The sequence below is a fragment of the Cupressus sempervirens genome, chromosome 3, assembly GCF_028749045.1.
Source record: "Cupressus sempervirens isolate cs-2001-9-10 chromosome 3, ASM2874904v1, whole genome shotgun sequence".
In the NCBI taxonomy this organism is placed as follows: Eukaryota; Viridiplantae; Streptophyta; class Pinopsida; order Cupressales; family Cupressaceae; genus Cupressus; species Cupressus sempervirens.
Window position 1 is genome coordinate 312462781 of NC_143120.1, and position 19566 is coordinate 312482346.

At 34.4% G+C, this 19566-nt stretch overlaps 1 protein-coding gene across 4 annotated transcripts in view; it reads right to left on the reverse strand.

Moving 5' to 3' along the window:
• Positions 1-5178: 5178 nt before the first annotated feature.
• Positions 5179-19566, reverse strand: part of POLD3 (DNA-directed DNA polymerase) — a 63650-nt gene continuing 49262 nt past the window's right edge. For 2 of the 4 annotated variants that reach the window (XM_089819648.1, XM_089819647.1), the window contains 7 exons: positions 7908-8067; positions 7238-7623; positions 6960-7058; positions 6701-6793; positions 5954-6529; positions 5734-5833; positions 5179-5563 (listed from right to left, as the gene is read on the reverse strand). In XM_089819648.1, the coding sequence (XP_089675774.1) occupies positions 5419-5563; positions 5734-5833; positions 5954-6529; positions 6701-6793; positions 6960-7058; positions 7238-7623; positions 7908-8067 (1559 nt within the window). In that variant the 3' untranslated portion in view covers positions 5179-5418. The remainder of the gene's footprint in view (positions 5564-5733; positions 5834-5953; positions 6530-6700; positions 6794-6959; positions 7059-7237; positions 7624-7907; positions 8068-19566) is intronic. The other 2 variants (XM_089819651.1, XM_089819649.1) reach the window with 1 other exon arrangement.

Here is a 19566-nt window from a genome sequence, read left to right on the forward strand (position 1 = left end):
ATGGAAAGGTTCTTCATTTCCCAATCTCTGGATTGAAATTTGTAAGACCCCCTTCTCCTTACTTCAATTTTGACCTAGTTATCATTGACCCTATAATTTTCTACCAAATGAGCTCTAATACCACCTTGGTGTGATTTAAGATTAGCATTTTATAAATTAACTCGTGAATTACTCCTAATTAAAAAAATTTCCCAATCCACGTAGAATTTTGTGATTATGCTTCTTAACTGTTGAAATTATAATTAGGTGCAATTTTAAACAATATAATTAAATTATCTAATTACTAAAATGAAGTAATGAGAATTTACATTGAAATTAAATAGAAAGAATGTAAGGTAGAAGAGAGAGTAATAAAACAGAAGACAAAAGGATCACACACAAGTCAATAACAAAGTTTGTCCAATGTGGACGAAATATCTAAGTCCACTTATCATGGTTGGGACTACTTTATAAATATCACCAAGATGTCTTGTTACAATATTTAAGTTTTAGAAAACTTGAATCAAGATCCTCACAATCTCCTTCACTATTACGTTTTTTTTGTTGTATACTAACACCTTGAACAAATTTTCTTCTCACAAGGAAATTTCCTACAAAAAAATATAATTATCTCTCAATTCTCGTCAATCATTTGTTGAGTGTCCCTCATTACAAGAATATACCCCCTTTAAATATTATTTTACATACTATTTTGGGGTTAACAAAAATTATTCCTCGTATCCTCTAAATCAAACCATAATCTAATTGAATCCCTTTTTAACAAAATCTCTTTAATAACATTACACATTTCGATTTATTATTATTTAAAAGGCTCAAAAAAATTATCCCATTTTATGAGAATGGGCCTTGGGTCGTTATGTGGTCAACTCGCCATAGAAAGGAAGAAAAAATTAACATTTACAAAATTGTGTGCCGAAGAATCCACTTGGTCTATTTTTTTAGGTGATTTCATTGTGATTTGGAAGGTCAGGTGTTCAAACCACCTGACTCCCCTATTTTTAGAGATTGCTTTTATTGCATGAGATATCCTTATTTTGTAGGGATTCACCTTGAGCATAGAATAAATATAAATTAGTGCTAAATTAGTTTCACAATCACTTGGGTAATGTAGTGGCATGGAGAAATAATACTCCTAACCTTCAAATCACCATCATTCCTTTATAGATGGTAATTATACCTCCACTTACTTACCAATGTATCATTAACATTTTAATTCTCCTTTTTTAGAGACATGTCAAAACAAGATTAGTCTAACTTGGCCTCCTGAGCATCTTATCCCAATTAATATTTGGTGAATTTTTATGCAACTATATTCACCAAGATCTAACTAGTTTATCCATGCATTATGTTGGTCGATGATAAACTTCCTCACATTCCCTCAATACACTTATTAACAATCTATGTTTGACTAAGGTTTGGGAATTGTAACGTATACTAGGAGTCAATTTAGCTCCTCCCATATGAAAGAGTTCTTGCCAAAATCAATTATCTCTATTGTTGATTATGTTCTTTAGCAATCCATGTAATCTTAAACTTCTTTGAAAAAGGTATGAACCACTTGAGGTGCCCTATATTCGTAAATATGGTCATAAAATGAGTCTATTTGGTAAATAGATCCACTACTAGATATATACAATCTTTCTCTTCAAATTTAGGAAGAGCTATTAGAAATCCATAGAGATGTTTTCCCTCTTTTGGTCTAGTATAAGAAGATGTTAGAGGAGTCTAGGTCGATGTGTTTGTTTATTTGTATTCTTTGGACATGTCATACACACTTGGACATGTTTACATACATATTTCTCAATTCCTTCCAAGAGTGCCTTTCCCTCGCTTTTTTAAATAGGCTTTAAATATTCTGGGTGTCCAATTAAGGGATTACCGTGATACTTTTTAATTAATATTGTTTTCATCTTTACACCTGTTGTAAGATATATCCCATCTTTGTGTTTGTATATTTCCTTCAAGTATATCACTTTTGTGTGGTCTTTGACATATTCAACAATGATGGAGTTCTTCCAATCTATCATAATACCCATCATGGTGCACAAATGGGATTTGTGAGACAATGCATCTACTTTGATGTTATTCTGCCCCTTCACATATTTTGCATCAAAGTTAAAGTCATGTAGTTTGCTAACCTGCTTTTGTTGGCATCATTTAGATCCTTTTGACGTAGAATTGCAAGTTGTGATTTGATTTAACCGCAAATTTCCCACAAAATAAGTATTGTCTAAATTAGCCAATGCATGCATACCAACATTTATTTATCATAAATAGTGCAAAGGTTTTTCTCAATTGGAGTGAGTTTGTGACTCTCAAAAGCAATTGGATATTAATCTTGCATGAGGACTACTCCAATGTCATCTTTGAATAGCATCACATTCCAATTTAAATGGTACTGTAAAATCAAGAATGGGAAGAATGGGGCAACACCTTGTTATTCTTTTAGGTTCTCAAAGGCTCTTTGAGTTGTATCATTCCAAACAAACGCTCCCTTTTTTGTTAGGTCGGTAAGGGGGGTTGCAAATTTTTTTGTCCTTTCACAAATCTTTTACTACATTAGCCCTTGAATCCCCTTAAATAAGTTAGGGTTCTTGGTTCTGTAATTCTTTGGTAGACTTTATTTTCTCTTTGTCCACACTTACTCTCTATGCATTAATTTTATGATCAAGATAATGAATCTCCTCTAAAGAAAATTCACATTTTGATGTTTTCACATACAATTATTCTTGTTTGAAATTCCCAAAACTTAATCAATGTCTAAGGTGTTCGTTCCCTGTTGTACTATATATTAATATGTCATCAAAGAATACTAATGAATTTCCATAAGTATGGTTCATGCATGATTGAAATCTAGTTGGAGCTTTTTCAATCCAAAGGGGAGAACCAAGAATTCAAAATGCCTATGTAGTGCCATTTGAAAATTATTTTTGAAACACCTTCTTTCATTCTTATCTGATGATATCCAAATCACAAATCAAATGTAGAGAAATATTTGGCCCTGTGAAGCTCGTCAATAAGTTCATCCACTCTAGGGATACAAAAGATATTATTTATAGTTTTCTTGTTCAAATCTCAATAGTCTTTATACATTCTCACTATCGTGTCTTCCTTTTTAACAAGCACTACTAATGATGCATAAGGACTCGAACTTGGTTGGATTGGCCCATCTCTAAAAAAAATTAAAATTGTTTTCCCTATATCTATATATATTGTTTGGTATGTCTGCAAGGGGTAATGATTACTAGTTTTACCTAAATCCCTTCTTGGCAGGTAAACCGGGTGGAATATTGTAAAACATTATTTTGTGTTTCCTAAGGATGGGTTGGATATCAATATGTATAAGTGAGCCTTGTGGAATAGAAGTTCTTTTCAAATTCCCTTTTATAGAAAATATACCCCCAAACCCAAGATTTTTGGTAGTGGAAGATAAACCCTTTTTCTAAGTTCAGTTTTAAACATGAAGGTTAAGTGATACCCATCATTCATGTTGAAAGATGTTTGTAGTTTTGATGTTTGTAGATGATGTTTCTAGTCTCGAAGTTGTTTCAATAGCATTATCTAGGGTTGGTGGTTTAAGGGCACTTACCAATCCCCAATGTCAATCTTTCAATCCTTCAACAAATAGGTAGGTCAACCTATCTTCATTATTTCCTCAAACTCTAAATCTTGTTCTTTGGAATTCAATCATATAATCATCCCTTGCTTTATCTAAGTTAATTCCTTAAAATCTTTCTGTGAATTTATCACAAGAGATTACATTTTTGTCCCTTTGGGTGTGGATTCCATGATTTTGTCATTTGTGGGCCAATCCTTCTAAATGTAGGCTAGAGAATTGCATAGCATCCTCTTTTGTAATTAGACTTGTAAAATAACACCTCTAACTTCGTCATTTATTAATGAGCTGCAGATGGTGGCAAAGACTTGTTTTATTTGATATCTTATCCCATATCTCTCGAGTGCTCCGTACTTTTGTGTAACACCTGTTTCATCCCTTACGTTGTCATTGCGATACTACAGACCATGTCATTTATTATGCGATACAATCGTTGTCTGCAATCAGACAACTATGATTGGTCTTATTTCTGGCGTTGATGTTATATCTGATTCTCTTATGTCAAATCGGTTGGCATGACAACATAAATTGAATTTTCAGAAAATGCAATGAGATTGCACTCTAGAGAAAATACAAGAGATGAGGATAGATTCTCAACATCCTAGAATAGCATTGTTTTTCCAATGCCTGTCTAAAAAGAATAATTAAAAAGAAACAAGTTATCCTATAATTATCTTAATAGATTAGAAATAAAATGGACATATATATATATATATATATATATATATATAAAGCAGGCTAAGCATAACCTAGAAGAAGTGAAAAAATGCACAATTAAGACATCATAAATTCTTATCAAAACAAAAGTCACAATAAGAGCAGTCATCATTCGCTCACAGCTAAACTTCGAAATGCTTGATTATAGCAATCCAATGAACACTGGAATCTAGGGCGTCCACCAATTCCCCGTCTATTGACTTCAGGTCTTTTTTAAGCTGAACTTGAAATTAGTCTGGTAGCTATTTCCGGCTATCTTTATAAAAGTAAGCTCACAAGCCAAACTGAGAATATTTGTTTTGTTAACAAAATATTTGAAAGGTCTTTGGCTGCATCTTCAATTTGGTCTATGAACTTCCCATTGTATATATAAACTAAGTCATACTCATTCTATACTTGATTTAGACATTTTATTCTAGGTTAATTTAAAAGTTATATACAATTCATTAAATATGGTAAATTTGCCTTCGCTTATCCCAATGCATAAACCAAAGGTAGTATTCTGGTGCAGGAGACCATTTGAAGCCATTAATTTAGGCCAGAAAGCTGATAGTTGAAATAGATTCATCCCATGATGGTAAGACTTGGTTGGCAGATGTACTTGTTTCAATAAATTGTCACAGAAACAGTTCTTGACCAAGTAATCTATGAGCCCAATCATAGATAAATTATATAATCTAAATAAATTTTAGTGCCACTGTCACAGGCTCTTCATGTTTGACCAAAAGTTCATGCAGCCATAAACCCATCCCTTGATAGAGATTGCAAGTGTCATCAGATAAAAGTAAATCATGGTTTAAATTTTAAAACGAGTATTTAAAGTCTAGAACAGTACAAATAAAAAGTAAAACATAAAAGGGAGTATTTTCCCTCAAACTTTAAACCTTCTTATTTTCACTAGTTAAAAACATCCTTCCAAGTGTTCGGTAGTTTCATTCTGCATTTATCTCAGTCCAGAAATCTCAATGAACAATATACACTGTTTTAACACCAAAGCTTTATATCAGGTAAATCAGCTTGTGTTACATAGCTCTAACAATTTACATGTCCACTGTGGTCAACTATGCATTCATGTTGAAAACCTTCTAACTCTTCTTGAAAAATGAGAGAATATTTCCTTGTCGTATGTCTTTCCCTGCACCCTTTTGTGTGTGTTTACTGCTAGGCTTTGTGGTTGGATTGGCCAAAAGAGAAGGATCTACAGATGGTACTTTGCCAGTTTCCTTTGGCCTGAAAATTTTTCAACATAATATGGTATTAAATACTATAGCACTTGCAAGCTTAATTATTGCAAAGGCTGTCCCATCAATGTTGTGGATTAGGCTTCAATACTAGAGACTGCATATAGAATTGTATGGTGTATAGGAAAAAGAAAAACAGAATAATAGAAGAGGACTAACTTGTTATTAGGATTCCTAAGCACAGAAGAATTTACTGTATCATGGACATCCTTCGCCTCTTCTTCTTCAAGACCATCAACCTCCCATGTTACCTCAGTAACTGACATAAAGCAATCAACAAGATACTTAGAAACATATTTATAGTTTGCAGTTTGCTAATAAAGGAAAAGCTTCAATAAGGAAACGAAGGACGCAGCAAAAAAACTTATGTTCAATCTACCTTCACGGCCTCGGCCATCAATATGTGTTTTGAGAACTTTCCTTTTCTTAACACCTGCCTTGGATACACATGCATCATCAGATGGGATGCACTCTGACTGGCAAGTTTTAGTTTCAGGACAAATATTTTTCTCTTCCATATCAGACCCAGGTTTAGTATCATTGTCAGCAGAATGATCAACTTTGCCTTCCATTTGATCATGTGTCTTTCTAGACGGCATACCTTTTGCAGACTTGCCAGACACCGTTGATTTACATGCAGAGGCAATCTTGACTTTTTCTTTTCCCTGTGCTCTGACATTTTTATTTTCTTGAACTGCATCTTTGTTTTGAAAATTCTTAGGCTCGTCTTTAGCTTTAGATGTTTGCTTTGGAAGCTCTGGAGAGCCCAAGCTTGCAGCAGGTTTGGAACCAATTACATCATCTTCATTTTCATCATCTGACATGTCAAAAACAAAGCGCCGCTTCCTTCCACTGCCATTGGCTGACTGTACTCTTCTTGTCCCAAGAAAATCTTCATCTTCATCACTGACATTGCCTGCATCTTCCCAAGCATTTATCTGGGCATCTGCATTCACTGATTTGAGAAAAAATATATGAGTATAATAATCAGAAGAAAGAAAACTCTGATTGCCAATACTCAACATGAAATCCAGGTGCTAGTTACGTAAGGAAAGCATGCTACCCAGAAGAAAGACACAAAAGGACAAAAAATTAAGCATAAAGCATGAAGGAAATCAATTCTTGCCATGATTTGTAGGAGGTTGAGGGGAGCTAGGCTTTGGCTTGCTTGATACTTTACTGGCATTGCCTGCATTGTCTGAAGCATTTATCTGGGCATCTGCTTTCACCAACTTATGATACTCAGAAAGGAAAAATCTTCGATTGACAACACTCAACATAAAGGCCAGGCATTAACTAAACAAGAAAAAGTATGCCATCCAGAAGAGACAAAAGTAATGCACTCAAATCTGACAAAGTAAAGCATGGAGGAAAAATATCCTTGCCATGATTTGTAGGATGTGGAGGGGAGCGAGGCTTTGGCTTGCTTGACGCATTACTAGCACACCCTGCAGCTTCCCAAGCATTTTTTTGGGCACCTGCGACTGATTTGTGATAAATGTATGATCATGATAATCAGAAAAGAGAAATCTGTGATTGCCAACACTCTACATAAGATCCAATCATTAGTTACACGGGTGTGCTATCCAGAAGGAACAGAGAAAGTGGAGCACTCAAATTTAACAAAAACTAAGATAAAATCATTAAGAAGAAATGTCCTTGCCATGATTTTCAGGAGCTGGAGAGGAGCTAGATTTTGGCTTGCTTGATGCACGACCCCACATACTTGCTAATGTACCTTCAGAAGTTTTACCATTCTGCCCCTTCTTTTTGTTTGTGGCAGCTGTTGGAGCGTTTACACTCTTCCCTGCCAAAGCCTCTTTCACATCTGTTGCTGACACAGATGACTGCGGTGCAGCTTTTGGAACTGTTTCCAAAGATTTCTCTGTAGTCGAAGGTACATGTACTTGAGGGAGAGACACATTTTGTTTGGGCAATCCATTTACAGCTGGTGCTGAGGCCAGTTGCGGTTGAGAGATGGGTGGGCTAATGCGTGTAGTTCTACCATTTAAGTTGCGCTTCACCAGTGGATACGACACTGCACTAAATCTGCACATTCAATAGGACACATGCAAAGACAGATTCAGGCTAGCTTTCTAAACTTATGCATGTTGTACTGATTGCCAATCATGTTCACATTCAGACATGTCTGAATCAATATCCACTTTGAAAAATGTATGTCATGCACGAACACAATTTGCCTCTCCTTCAACATACGTATATTATAGAATCAAAGCTGTATGGTATAATTAATAATTATTGAATAATACTCATTTATATATTCTAAACAGGACTGAACATGCCAAATTAAACCATTTTATATAACATTTTACCTATTATCCCAGAGACAGTTGTTCGCACTTGATGGCTGATTAAAGAATCCTTCTGCTTGTACAAACTCTGCACCCCACAGCTCTGCAGGATCCTTAGGAAGGCAAGATTGCACACTGTAGATATGTACCGAAAAGTTGTCCTTAAACTCTGCCTTCGCTTCTGCCAATCAATGGAGACATCAGGTTCATGTGCAGGGAATAATTCTATTGTACAAATCATATAACAAAGCTCAGTACAAGGATAAACATGGTCAATAGCTACATTTGTGGAGCTCAATTCATGTGAAAATTACTTCTGAAACACTGTTTCTTATACTTAATTATTCTTAAAACTTTAAGAAACTCTGAAAGCTAGGGAAAAGGGAAAAAAAAAACATTTATGAGGGAGAATGCATACTGCATAGATAGTCTAACTTTAAAGCTAACAGTTCCTCAGAAAACAATACAGAATTGCTTTTTGCAGATTTTTCCTTCTTACATTATAAATCTGAAATAAACCTGTACTATTTTCAAGATCAACTTGCTTGGTTAAACGATAGGAAGCTTGATCAGTACCCGGTTACCATTGACATTGTAAACCACAAACAAATGGCTAATATTTTCCCTTCAATTTTACTGCTACTAATGTTCTTTGATTTCAAATTCTTTGAATATTGTTTGATATGATTGAGCACGTTCACTGATTTCATAGCATTCAAGCATGATGAGAGCACAATAGAATGATGCTTTCAAGCTAATTCTAAAGATTTGCTACATTGTTTCAATATAGTTAATTGCCAACCTGTTACCACGTGCCAAACTGCTCTCAAAATGCTTCATGATATTAGAAATAAATGTGTTGATGCTAGTTAAATAGGCATCCTCACGTAAAATAGCCTGATACTTTGAAGCAAAATTAAAAAAGCAAATGTTCTTTGTAAAACTATAAGCAAATACAACATCAAAACAGTCTACATCTTCCTCTTCCCCTTCCTAGCAACTGATCTAGTAAAAACTGCCAGAGGGGTAGGGGGTCTAATCCTAGGAGTCTATTATGGTTGTTCATCGCTCAGCACAACTAGATGTGACTCGACTTTCATTCTGAATGTGGATGGTGCTAGCATTAGAAACAACCCATCCTCAACCTCTTCATCTTCCTCAATGCCATCCCGTCCTTATCCACCTCCCTCCACATATCTCATCCTCCGTAAACAAAGGAGGCTGTTTCTATGATGTCCAATCACTATAAGAATCTATGTCATCAAAATCAAATGGACTGGCTGGTATTTTGCCTACCTTCCCTTGAGTGCCAAGGTTATATTCCACGAAGACAAGGACATTGAGGCATTTCTATGCTAACTTGTTCCTCTTCTTTATGTGGATGGCCTCAAACAAGCTTAAATAGCACTCACAATTAGATGAACTACAAGGCTGGCATAACATTTGAAGGGCAAAATTTTGCAAATTTAGGGCATTTCTGTTAAGAATGTTAGCATTTAGTGTATTGAAACATCTGCTATTTAATCTTAATAGTTAACATTATATATATACAAATCTGTCATTAGATTTATACTGCAGAATACCAGTTTAAAGAGTCTTGATTCATCACTCTCACACATGATAAAAGGCATCAATCATTCTTACTGAAGATTATGTCTGAGATGATTTACTTCTCCACCGATAAGCAATCAGGTGTCATTGTTCTACACACCGATTGTTATCGGATGTCATCTTGCTCATACTGATTGATAATATCGGGAGTCTTTATCGAGTGTCCTTCACACCACTTGGTTATTGGTTTTAAGACTTATCTCATCCTCTGTAAACAAAGGAGGCTGTTCCTATAATGTTCAATCACTATAAGAATATATGTCATCGAAATCAAATGGACTGGCTGGTATTTTCCCTACCTTCCCTTGAGCGCCAAGGTTATATTGCACGAAGACAAGGACATTGAGGCATTTCTGTGCTAACTTGTTCCTCTTCTTTATGTGGATGGCCTCAAATAAGCTTAAATAGCACTCACAATTAGATGAACTACAAGGCTGGCATAAGATTTGAATGGCAAAATTTTGCAAATTTAGGGCATTTCTGTTAAGAATGTTCGCATTTAGTGTATTGAAACATCTGCTTTTTAATCTTAATAGTTAACATTATATATATACACACACAAATCTGTCATTAGATTTATACTGCAGAATACCAGTTTCTAGAGTCTTGATTTGTCACTCACACATGATAAAAGGCATCGATCATTCTTATTGACGATTACGCCTCAGATGATTTACTTCTCCACCGATAAGCAATTGGTTGTCATTGTTCTACACACTAATTGTTATCGGGTGTCATCTTGCTCATACTGATTGATAATATCGGGAGTCTCCATCAAGTGTCCTTCACACCGCTTGGTTATTGGTTTTAAGACTTATCTCATCATCACTGATTAGCAATCGGGTGGGTTATGATTAATTATGAACAGGTGCAATTATATATATGTTAAGGCATGACCACATAGGGTCATGCCCCCACATGGTTATGTTTCAACATATATATACGTGTTCCATTTCCTATCTGCAGATCATATCAATAACACTGGCATATCGATCTCAGATTATATCAGAATACTACTTCAATAAATATATTGAATATGTATTAAAATACACATAAGAAGAAGTCAAGCAATCACATAAAGAACTCAAAGATCTCCAGAATTAAAATATCAAGACTGAAAATATAGTTGGTTAGTCTCCACCAATAAAGATCTATTAAAATTTACATGGTATCAAAGACAAATTGGTAGAGACAAATTGGTAGAGACTCTCAAATTTAAATCTTGAATCAAAAGTGACAATATCTCAAATAATGTTAGAGTAGAGGACAGACTTGAAGGAGCAGCATATGTTTTTTCTTGGAAAATTCAGATTACTGCAATTCTTGAAGAATTAGAACTAGAATCTTTTATTGAATCAGACATTTCGATACTTGAAGATGAGGCAGAAAAAGCCACTGAGAAAAGAAGAAATAATAAAGCCAAAAAAATCATTGTGGATTCAGTAAAAGATCATATTCTTCCATCCATCTTAAATCTTAAAAAGGCATTTGAAGTATTCAAAACAATTAAGGATACATTTGAAATCAACGACTCAAGTAGACTGATTACATTAAAAAATCAACTAATGAATACTAAAATGAATAAAGGTGAAACAATCTCATCCTATTTGGGAAAGATTTCTGAAATTAAAAATCATATATCTTCTATTGGAAGCAAAGTAGAAGACCAAGAACTATTGATAATAGCACTTAGAGGATTGCCCTTATCTTGGGAAGCATTCATCCAAGTCGTCAGTAGACCTTCAATACTAGCCTTTGATCAACTAAAAAATGATTGCACATCAGAAGAATCAAGACTAATCTCTAGAGGGATCATCTCAAATCAAGAGGGAGAAAATAAAGCTCTCTTCTCAATCTCTAACAACAAAGGAAAAAAAGAGGAAATTCGAAGGAAAGAAATATGACAGAAGGAAAGAATATTAGTTACAAAAGAAATGACTTCTCCAAAGTTAAATGTTATAAGTGTGAGAAATTCGAACATACTTTCAGAAATTGTCCAGAAAGGGAAAAAATCTTAGCTTCCTTAGCCGAAACAAAGAAAGATGAAAATCTATTATTCTACTCCGCCTTACCGAGTGAGATGAATTCAAATGAAAATGTGTGGATAATAGATAGTGGTGCTTCCCGACATATTATAGGATTCAAAGATAAGTTCGAAACTTTTGGAAATTATCTCACTGAAGAAGTCACCATTGGAGACAATTCCACCTATCCATTAAAGGAATTGGGACCTGTTCTATACAACCAAGAAATGGAGTCACACTAATATTAAAAAATGTTCTCTTTGTAGCAAGCATAAAAATAAATCTAATATCAATTTCTGGACTAGCTAATGAAGGGTTTCAAGTCACCTTAAATGAAGACAAAGTTTTGTACTCGCCTAAAAACTCATATCTAAAAAATGTTATCACCATAGGGACTAGAGATGGGACCCTATATAAACTATGCAACATTCAAAAGCAAGCTCTTAACCACAAAGTAACAATTTCTAATGAAGTATGGCATAGAAGACTTGGACAAATTGGATTTAGTTCACTTCCAAATGTAGAGAAAATCACCACTGGAACACCTAGCCTAAATTCAAAACATATAGGCACCTGTAAAGGATGTGCTCCAAGAAAAAACATTAAAAGACCTTTCTGGTGAAGACAAATCTAAATCAATTCTAGAACTAATTCACTCTAACTTATGTGGGCCTATGCCAACACTCTCTCTAGGAGGTTACTCTTACTACATAATATTCATTGATGATTACTCTAGGAAAACTTGGATTTATTTTCTAAAAGTCAAAGAATCAAATGAGGTTCTATCAAAATTTAAAGAATTCAAAGAAATTGTGGAAAATCAAACGTCAAAAAGAATTAAAACCATAAGATCTGACAATGAGGAAGAATAGACTTCTAGAAATTTTAAAGTTTTTTGTACCTCTGTTGGGATCAAGAGGGAGTGTATAGTTCCTTATAATCCTCAACAGAAAGGGGTAGCAGAAAGGAAAAATAGAACCATTGTTGAAGCAGCAAAAAACATGCTTCATTATCAAAACCTACACAACTCATTCTGGGCGGATGTCACCAATACTATTCTATACATTCAAAGCAAATGTCCACACTGAATACTAGAAAACACAACACCTGAAGAAGTCTTCACAGGAACTAAACCTGACTTAAGTCATCTTAGAATTTTTCGTTGCCCTATTCATATTCACATACCTAAAGAAAAAAGAACTAAGTTAGAATCATCTGGCAAGAAAGGGATATTTGTTGGGTACAGTGAAAACTCTAAAGGGTATAGAGTCTATGTACCTAGACAAAGATCAGTTGAAGTAAGCAGAGATGTCATATTCAAGGAAAACACTACGTTAAAACTATCAACAAATGCAAAAGATAAGCCCATTACAAAATTAGATGAAAATCTACAAACTGAAATTCAAAGGGAGAACATATCAAAAGAGAATGAACTATTACCAGATATAGAAGATAGAGACATCCCAACATCAAGAAAGGCCATTATGGGAAAGAAAAATGATTGAAGAAAATAATGTTGAGTGAGATGAAATTTCCAGGTAAAGCAAGAAAACCATGAACAAATCTTGTTATAGTGCATTTGTAACTGAGCTTACTAAATCTGAACCATTAATTGTTGAAGAAGCCCTAACTTGTCAAGCTTGGAAAGAAGCTATGGTTGAAGAATATCAATCCATATTGCAAAATGATGTTTGGGATATTGTAGCTAGACCTAAAGACAATCAGTTGTTTCTTCAAAGTGGTTATATAAAATCAAATATACTTCTAATGGCAGTATTGAAAAACATAAAGCAAGGTTTGTTGCTCAAGGTTTTTCTTAATAGACAGGTATTGACTATGAAAAAACTTTTTCGCTTGTTGCTCGAGACACTTCAGTGAGAACAATTATTGCGATTATAGCAATCAAAGGATGGAAGATACATCAAATGAATGTCAAGACCGCATTCCTAAATGGGGTCATTAATGAAGAAATATATATTGAACAATCTGAAGGTTTTGTTATAAAAGATAAGAATCTATATGTGTGTAAACTCAAGAAAGCTCTTTATGGCCTCAAACAAGCACCTCAAGCTTGGTATGAAAGGATACATAGCTACCTCACCAAATTAGGATACTTAAAGAACAAAGCTGATCCTAACATATATTTCAAAATCTCTAACGATAATATGTTAATACTTTTTTTATATGTTGATGATCTATTGATTACAGGAAATGATCACCTAATTGAAAGATGCTAACAAGATCTCGTAGCTGAATTTGAGATGAAGGATCTAGGCCTACTACACTATTTTTTGAGTCTAGAAGTATGTCAAAAGAAAGATCATATATTTCTAAGTCATAGAAAATACACTCAAGGCGTCTTGACTAGATTTGGAATGATGGACAACAAACCACTTGCAACTCCTATGGAAACAAATTTACACAAACTAAAAGAAGAAGCAGTACATTCAAAATCTATTGATCCTACCCTCTACAGACAAATCGTTAGTTCCCTCATGTATTTGGTAAATACTAGGCCTGATATCTGCTATGCCACAAATGTCTTAGGTCACTTAATGTGTAAGCCAAAGAAGATTCATTTAATGGCTGCAAAACATATCTTGAGATATCTACATGGCACTATTAGTCTTGGATTAAAAAAAAGAAATGTTGAAATCAAACTTGAAGGTTATATTGATTCTGATTGGGTTGGTTGTTCCATAAACTGCAAGAGTACAACAGGATGTTGCTTCAGTCTTGAGTCAGTGATGATATCATGGTTCAGTGGAAAACAACCTACAGTTGCCTTGAGCTCTACTAAAGCTGAATACATGGCAACTTCCATGGGAGCACATGAAGCAGTATGGCTCAAAAAGCTATTATTTGGATTATTTGGAAAGAAATTAGATCCCATAGTGATTCATTGTGATAACTAGAGCTGCATCAAGCTTTCCGCTAATCCGATGTTTCACAATCGCTCAAAGCACATCGAAACTCCATACCATAATATCAGAGACATGGTTAACAAGAATGTGATCAAGCTGATCTACATCAGCACTAATGATCAAAATGCTGATATTTCCACCAAGCCTCTTGCAAAGATGAAAATAGAGTACTTCAGAGGTAAACTTGGTATGACAAAATTGTAGATACATTTGTAAATTTATATATATTCGTGAATATTGAAAATTAGATTGTTTGCAAACTTGTAAAATGAAAGGTGGCAATCTTTCATGTGTTTAAAGTCACTATTGTAAGGTGACAATCTTATCAATAGTTGATCAACCTTTTGACACCAAAAGTGTTGAAGGCAAGTGTTATCATTGTTCTTCGGGCCGGATTTTGCTAGACACATTGATAACCATCATGGTTCTTTGGGCTAGATTTTTCCAGACACCATGAAAATTATTGTTATGGTTCTTTGGGCCGGATTTTGCCAGACACCATGAAAATTATTATTATGGTTCTTCGAGCCAGATTTTGCCGGACACCATAATTGTTAAGCCGCAGTTGAGTGGTATTTAAACTTGTATATATATTTGTTTCAAACCCTCATTGCTAAAGAGGGAGTGTTAAGAATGTTAGCATTTACTGTATTGAAACATCTATTGTTTAATCTTAATAGTTAACATTTTATATACGCACACACACACACACACACAAATCTGTCATTAGATTTATATTGCAGAATACCAATTTCAAGAGTCTTGATTCATCACTCTCACACATGATAAAAGGCATCAATCGTTCTTATTGAAGATTATGTCTAAGATGATTTACTTCTCCATCGATAAGCAATTGGGTGTCATCTTGCTCATACTGATTGATAATATCGAGAGTCTCCATCGAGTGTCCTTCGCACTACTTGGTTATTGGTTTTAAGACTTATCTCATCATCACAGATTAGCAATCAGGTGAGTGATGATTGATTATGATAAATTATGAACAGGTGCAATTATATATGTTGAGGCATGACCACGTCGGGTCATGCCCCTACATGGTTATGTTTCGTCATATATATACTTGTTCCATTTCTTATCTACAGATCATATCAATAACACTGGCATATCAATCTCAGATTATATCTGAATACTACTTCAATAAATATATTGAATATATATTAAAGTACACATAAGAAGAAGTCAAGCAATCACATAAAGAACTCAAATATCTCCAAAATTAAAATATCAAGACTGAAAATATAGATGCTTAGTCTCCACTAATAAAGATCTATTAAAATTTACAATTTCTACCCTAATTTCACCACCAGACATCTACAAAATAAGATATTGAAGATTTCGAAAGCAAGGTGAAAACATAATTTAATTCTTATCTACTTATCATGCATGTGAAAAACTCCACATTTCCAAATTGCAAACTTGCAATTTGAGTGGATCTTCCTCTCTTGCCCAAGTTTGAAGAGAATAGCTAGCCCCTTGCATTCTAGTACATGTCCAATTCAAACACAATAAGGTCTTTCACCTCAACCTCAAGTATCATCCTCTAAATACATCGAGTGAGGCCCTCTATGACTTCTCCATTGGGATCCAACAAGGATGGTGAGAAGCGAAAACAATGGTTGAGGAAGTACCTTGTTGCACGAATGGGTTGGTGGAGCCGATTGTTCCACTTCTCAATAATTTCCCATATGGCGTCAAATTTGAGGTTGTCTCCCTTGTAGTAATTTCTAATAGACTCCTTGGCCCTATCCATGGCCTCATAAAAATACCCCATTGGGGTTTGATCCCCATCTACCAAGCAGAGAACTCTAACCAAGGCTCTCACAACCACAATTGAAAAATATTAAAAACAAAATCATTAAAGTTACAAATTAATAAGGAAAGACTAAAATACAAAAAAAATATATTCAAGTTTTCAACTACCTTCATGATCTTTGTAACTCCTAGTGCAAATTGGTTGTCAAAGACAATGAGTGCAACACTCTCTCTACTAGGCTTTGACTAACTTGAGTCTAGCCATGCTTGACTCCCAAACATTTGCTTTAAAGCCAGCAAAGAACTAAACATACTTCGCAACATTAAGAAACCCTTGCAAACCTTGTATGACACCCACTCTTACCAACACCTTCCCTAAGATGTGTTCTCCCTTCAGCCGAAGAACCAAAGGGTGATTGTAGATGTATTTTGTGATCTTCCTTCTATCTTCTACAACTGGTGTCACCCAATCTAGTTTCCTTATGTCCTTCAAAAGGAGGCCAAGGACATGTGTTGTACAAGGTGTCCAAAACAGTGTACTATGTTTGTCCTTGAGGCTCTTACCGGCTGCCACATATTTTGTTGCATCATCAGTTATTATTTGCATCACATTCTTAACTACCATCTCCATGACAACTAGCTTTAACAAAAGAGACGAATTTTCACCAGATTTCACCTTGTTGGAGACAATCATGGATTTCAAGGACACCACATCATCCTTGCAAGAAATCAAATTGTTTCCATTCTATTCTTTGCTCTTCCACCACTTCTTTTGCTCTAATAACTGCATTGTGAGCAGCCTACAAGTATAAAGCTAGGTAGAATGGGCAGATGTACCCACAACCTTGGTATGTGTATCCAAGTACCGGTGCATGTACCCAAAGTACCGGGTACTCAATGGAGAGCATCATAGCTAAGGACCTTAATTAGAATTTCTGATTTTTTATTTCAGTTTTTTGTTTGCGTATCAGCTTGTTCTTTATCAAGCTTAATTCAATACGTAATCAGTTTAAAACTTTGATACAATACTGATTAACAGTAATCTTTTAACACTGTTCAAGTTAGAGGCTCATCGTTTGCAATATGTTAATGTTATATGATTTATCATCTTCTTGTCCATGTTGCCCTCTCCGTTTATCACTGGTCTTGTTTTGAAAATCTGTAACTGAAAACTGATACATTACATTCACAAACATTATCACTGGTCTTGTTTTGAAAAACCATTGACATGACTCATAATTTCAAATTTTCTATAAATATTAAATTATAATAAAAAATAAGTTTGAAATAGCCAAGTACCCTCATCCCCCATTGAAAAAATAGTCGAACCCATACTTGCACTCATAAACTAAGTACCCAATTACCCTCGTCCTCATGCAACCTTGGTATAAAGTAAAATGAGCATTGAACATGCAATTTTGATAAAAAGATAAATTAACTAGTAATCAATCTAAATAAATATAAAGAACATAAAATTACTCTACACTCTAAAAAACAAAACTCAACATAAGTTATCAAGATTCAAAACTAAAATTTAAAATATTTTTAAAATGAAACAAGTGAACTCAACTTGGTTGCTTTTGTATGTGACTCAACTACTTAAGGCTATAGTTTCGGCTTTTGGCCAATGACAATGCATTCTACAGGAGACGCTATGGGTGAAAGGGTCAAAAAGTTGTCCTAAAGGAATGTTGACCGATAATTGACCCCCATTGCACCAATAATTATTCACTCAAATCAAGTAGTGGTGCACAAATGAGCCAATCATTGGTTACCAACTATTGGTATATAAATGATCACTATTGATGACTATATTGCCTGAAAATGAGTAAACCACTATTAGACCCCAATTCACTATTGGTTCCTTTCCCCTAGTTGAAACTTGAAAAAAATCAAAAAAAAAAAAGTTAGGATATGAAAGTTTTAGGAAAAGTTGAGACTGCTGAGAAACTAGTGAAATAAGCAAAAAAGAAAATTGTTAAAAAAAATTGCAAAGTCTTGTTTATTACACTCTAAAACAATTTAAAGTACTTAGAATGTGCCATTATTGAGTTTCTATAAACCTAGATGCAACAAAAAGGACACAAAGCTAATTCAAAATATATATATATCTGAAATCCCTAAGTCCAAAATCTTAGTTTCCAACATCTGAGTCTTGTTGATCTTCGACCAAAATGATGTATGAATGTTGATCTTCGACCAAAATGATGTATGAATGGGCCACTTCCCAAAGTGATCTCTTGGGGACTTGAGAATCTGATTTTGCTTCAAAATACTCTTCAAATCAAATGAAATTCTTGCAAATGACCTTGCAATACGTTCGACAAGGCAAGCAAGCAATTTCATCTGTTTCTCCAGCCATAAAGCATGCTTATATAAATTATAGAACCTTAACAAATAATGTTTGTGTTAAATAATTTAACTTTAGAGTTAACATGAGTGGAAATCAAGCAAATTATCAAAACCAAAACATTAATTTTATATGACAGCCAAGGGAAAGGTTCCGGAAGTTTCCGAGACATCCTAGAAACAAGGACAGGTCAAATTTTGTTGAAAACATGTCCCCAAGTAACACAAAAGATAGTCAACACATTCATTTCCTTCATATCACTGATCAAAAGCACATTATGTTGAATACTAATTATAAGACTTTCTTAACAATTTAATAACCATCCAATATCTTATTTAGCCTCATATAAAGATTTCAAAGAGGGAAACTTATATAAGTCAAGAACCCCAAATTCCTAGAGTTATCCTCCCTAGACTATCCCCCCTACGAACTTGAGGTAACAGGGGCATCCTTAATAGTTTAATTAATGTTTAACCTCGAGGAAATCATTGTTGATGGTGGTCTAGAAACCGTAACTAAACTCATCATTAGCAAACTATACTATAACAATTCCTTTACAAATATCGTCCTCGAATCAAACTTTGTCTTTTGTTATTCATTATTTACTTGAAAGTCATGTTGTGAGGTTTTCACACCATCGCCCCTTCAAAAATGGGGACCCCCTTCTTTTGTCCATAGTTGTTAGGTTTGTTAAGTTTTGGTTGTAAAGTTAGCAGTTCAATTATTTAAAAGATAGAGGAAGGACTAAAAATTTAAGTGGTCAAGTTACGGTTTTAAAGTGGGAATGCTAAAATTGAAGTTCTCCTAGGTCAAGTTATAGAGGGTTGGATCTTAAATCCTAAGTTACTTAAATTTTGGCTAGTCAAATAGTCCAAAATATATTATAAAGTCATAATTATTGCATAAGGACCTTAAATCCTTATAGAAATTGATTTTTCATACTTAAAATTGTCAAATCCTAAGAAAAAACATTTTTTCTTTATCAAATAAACAAATCCATA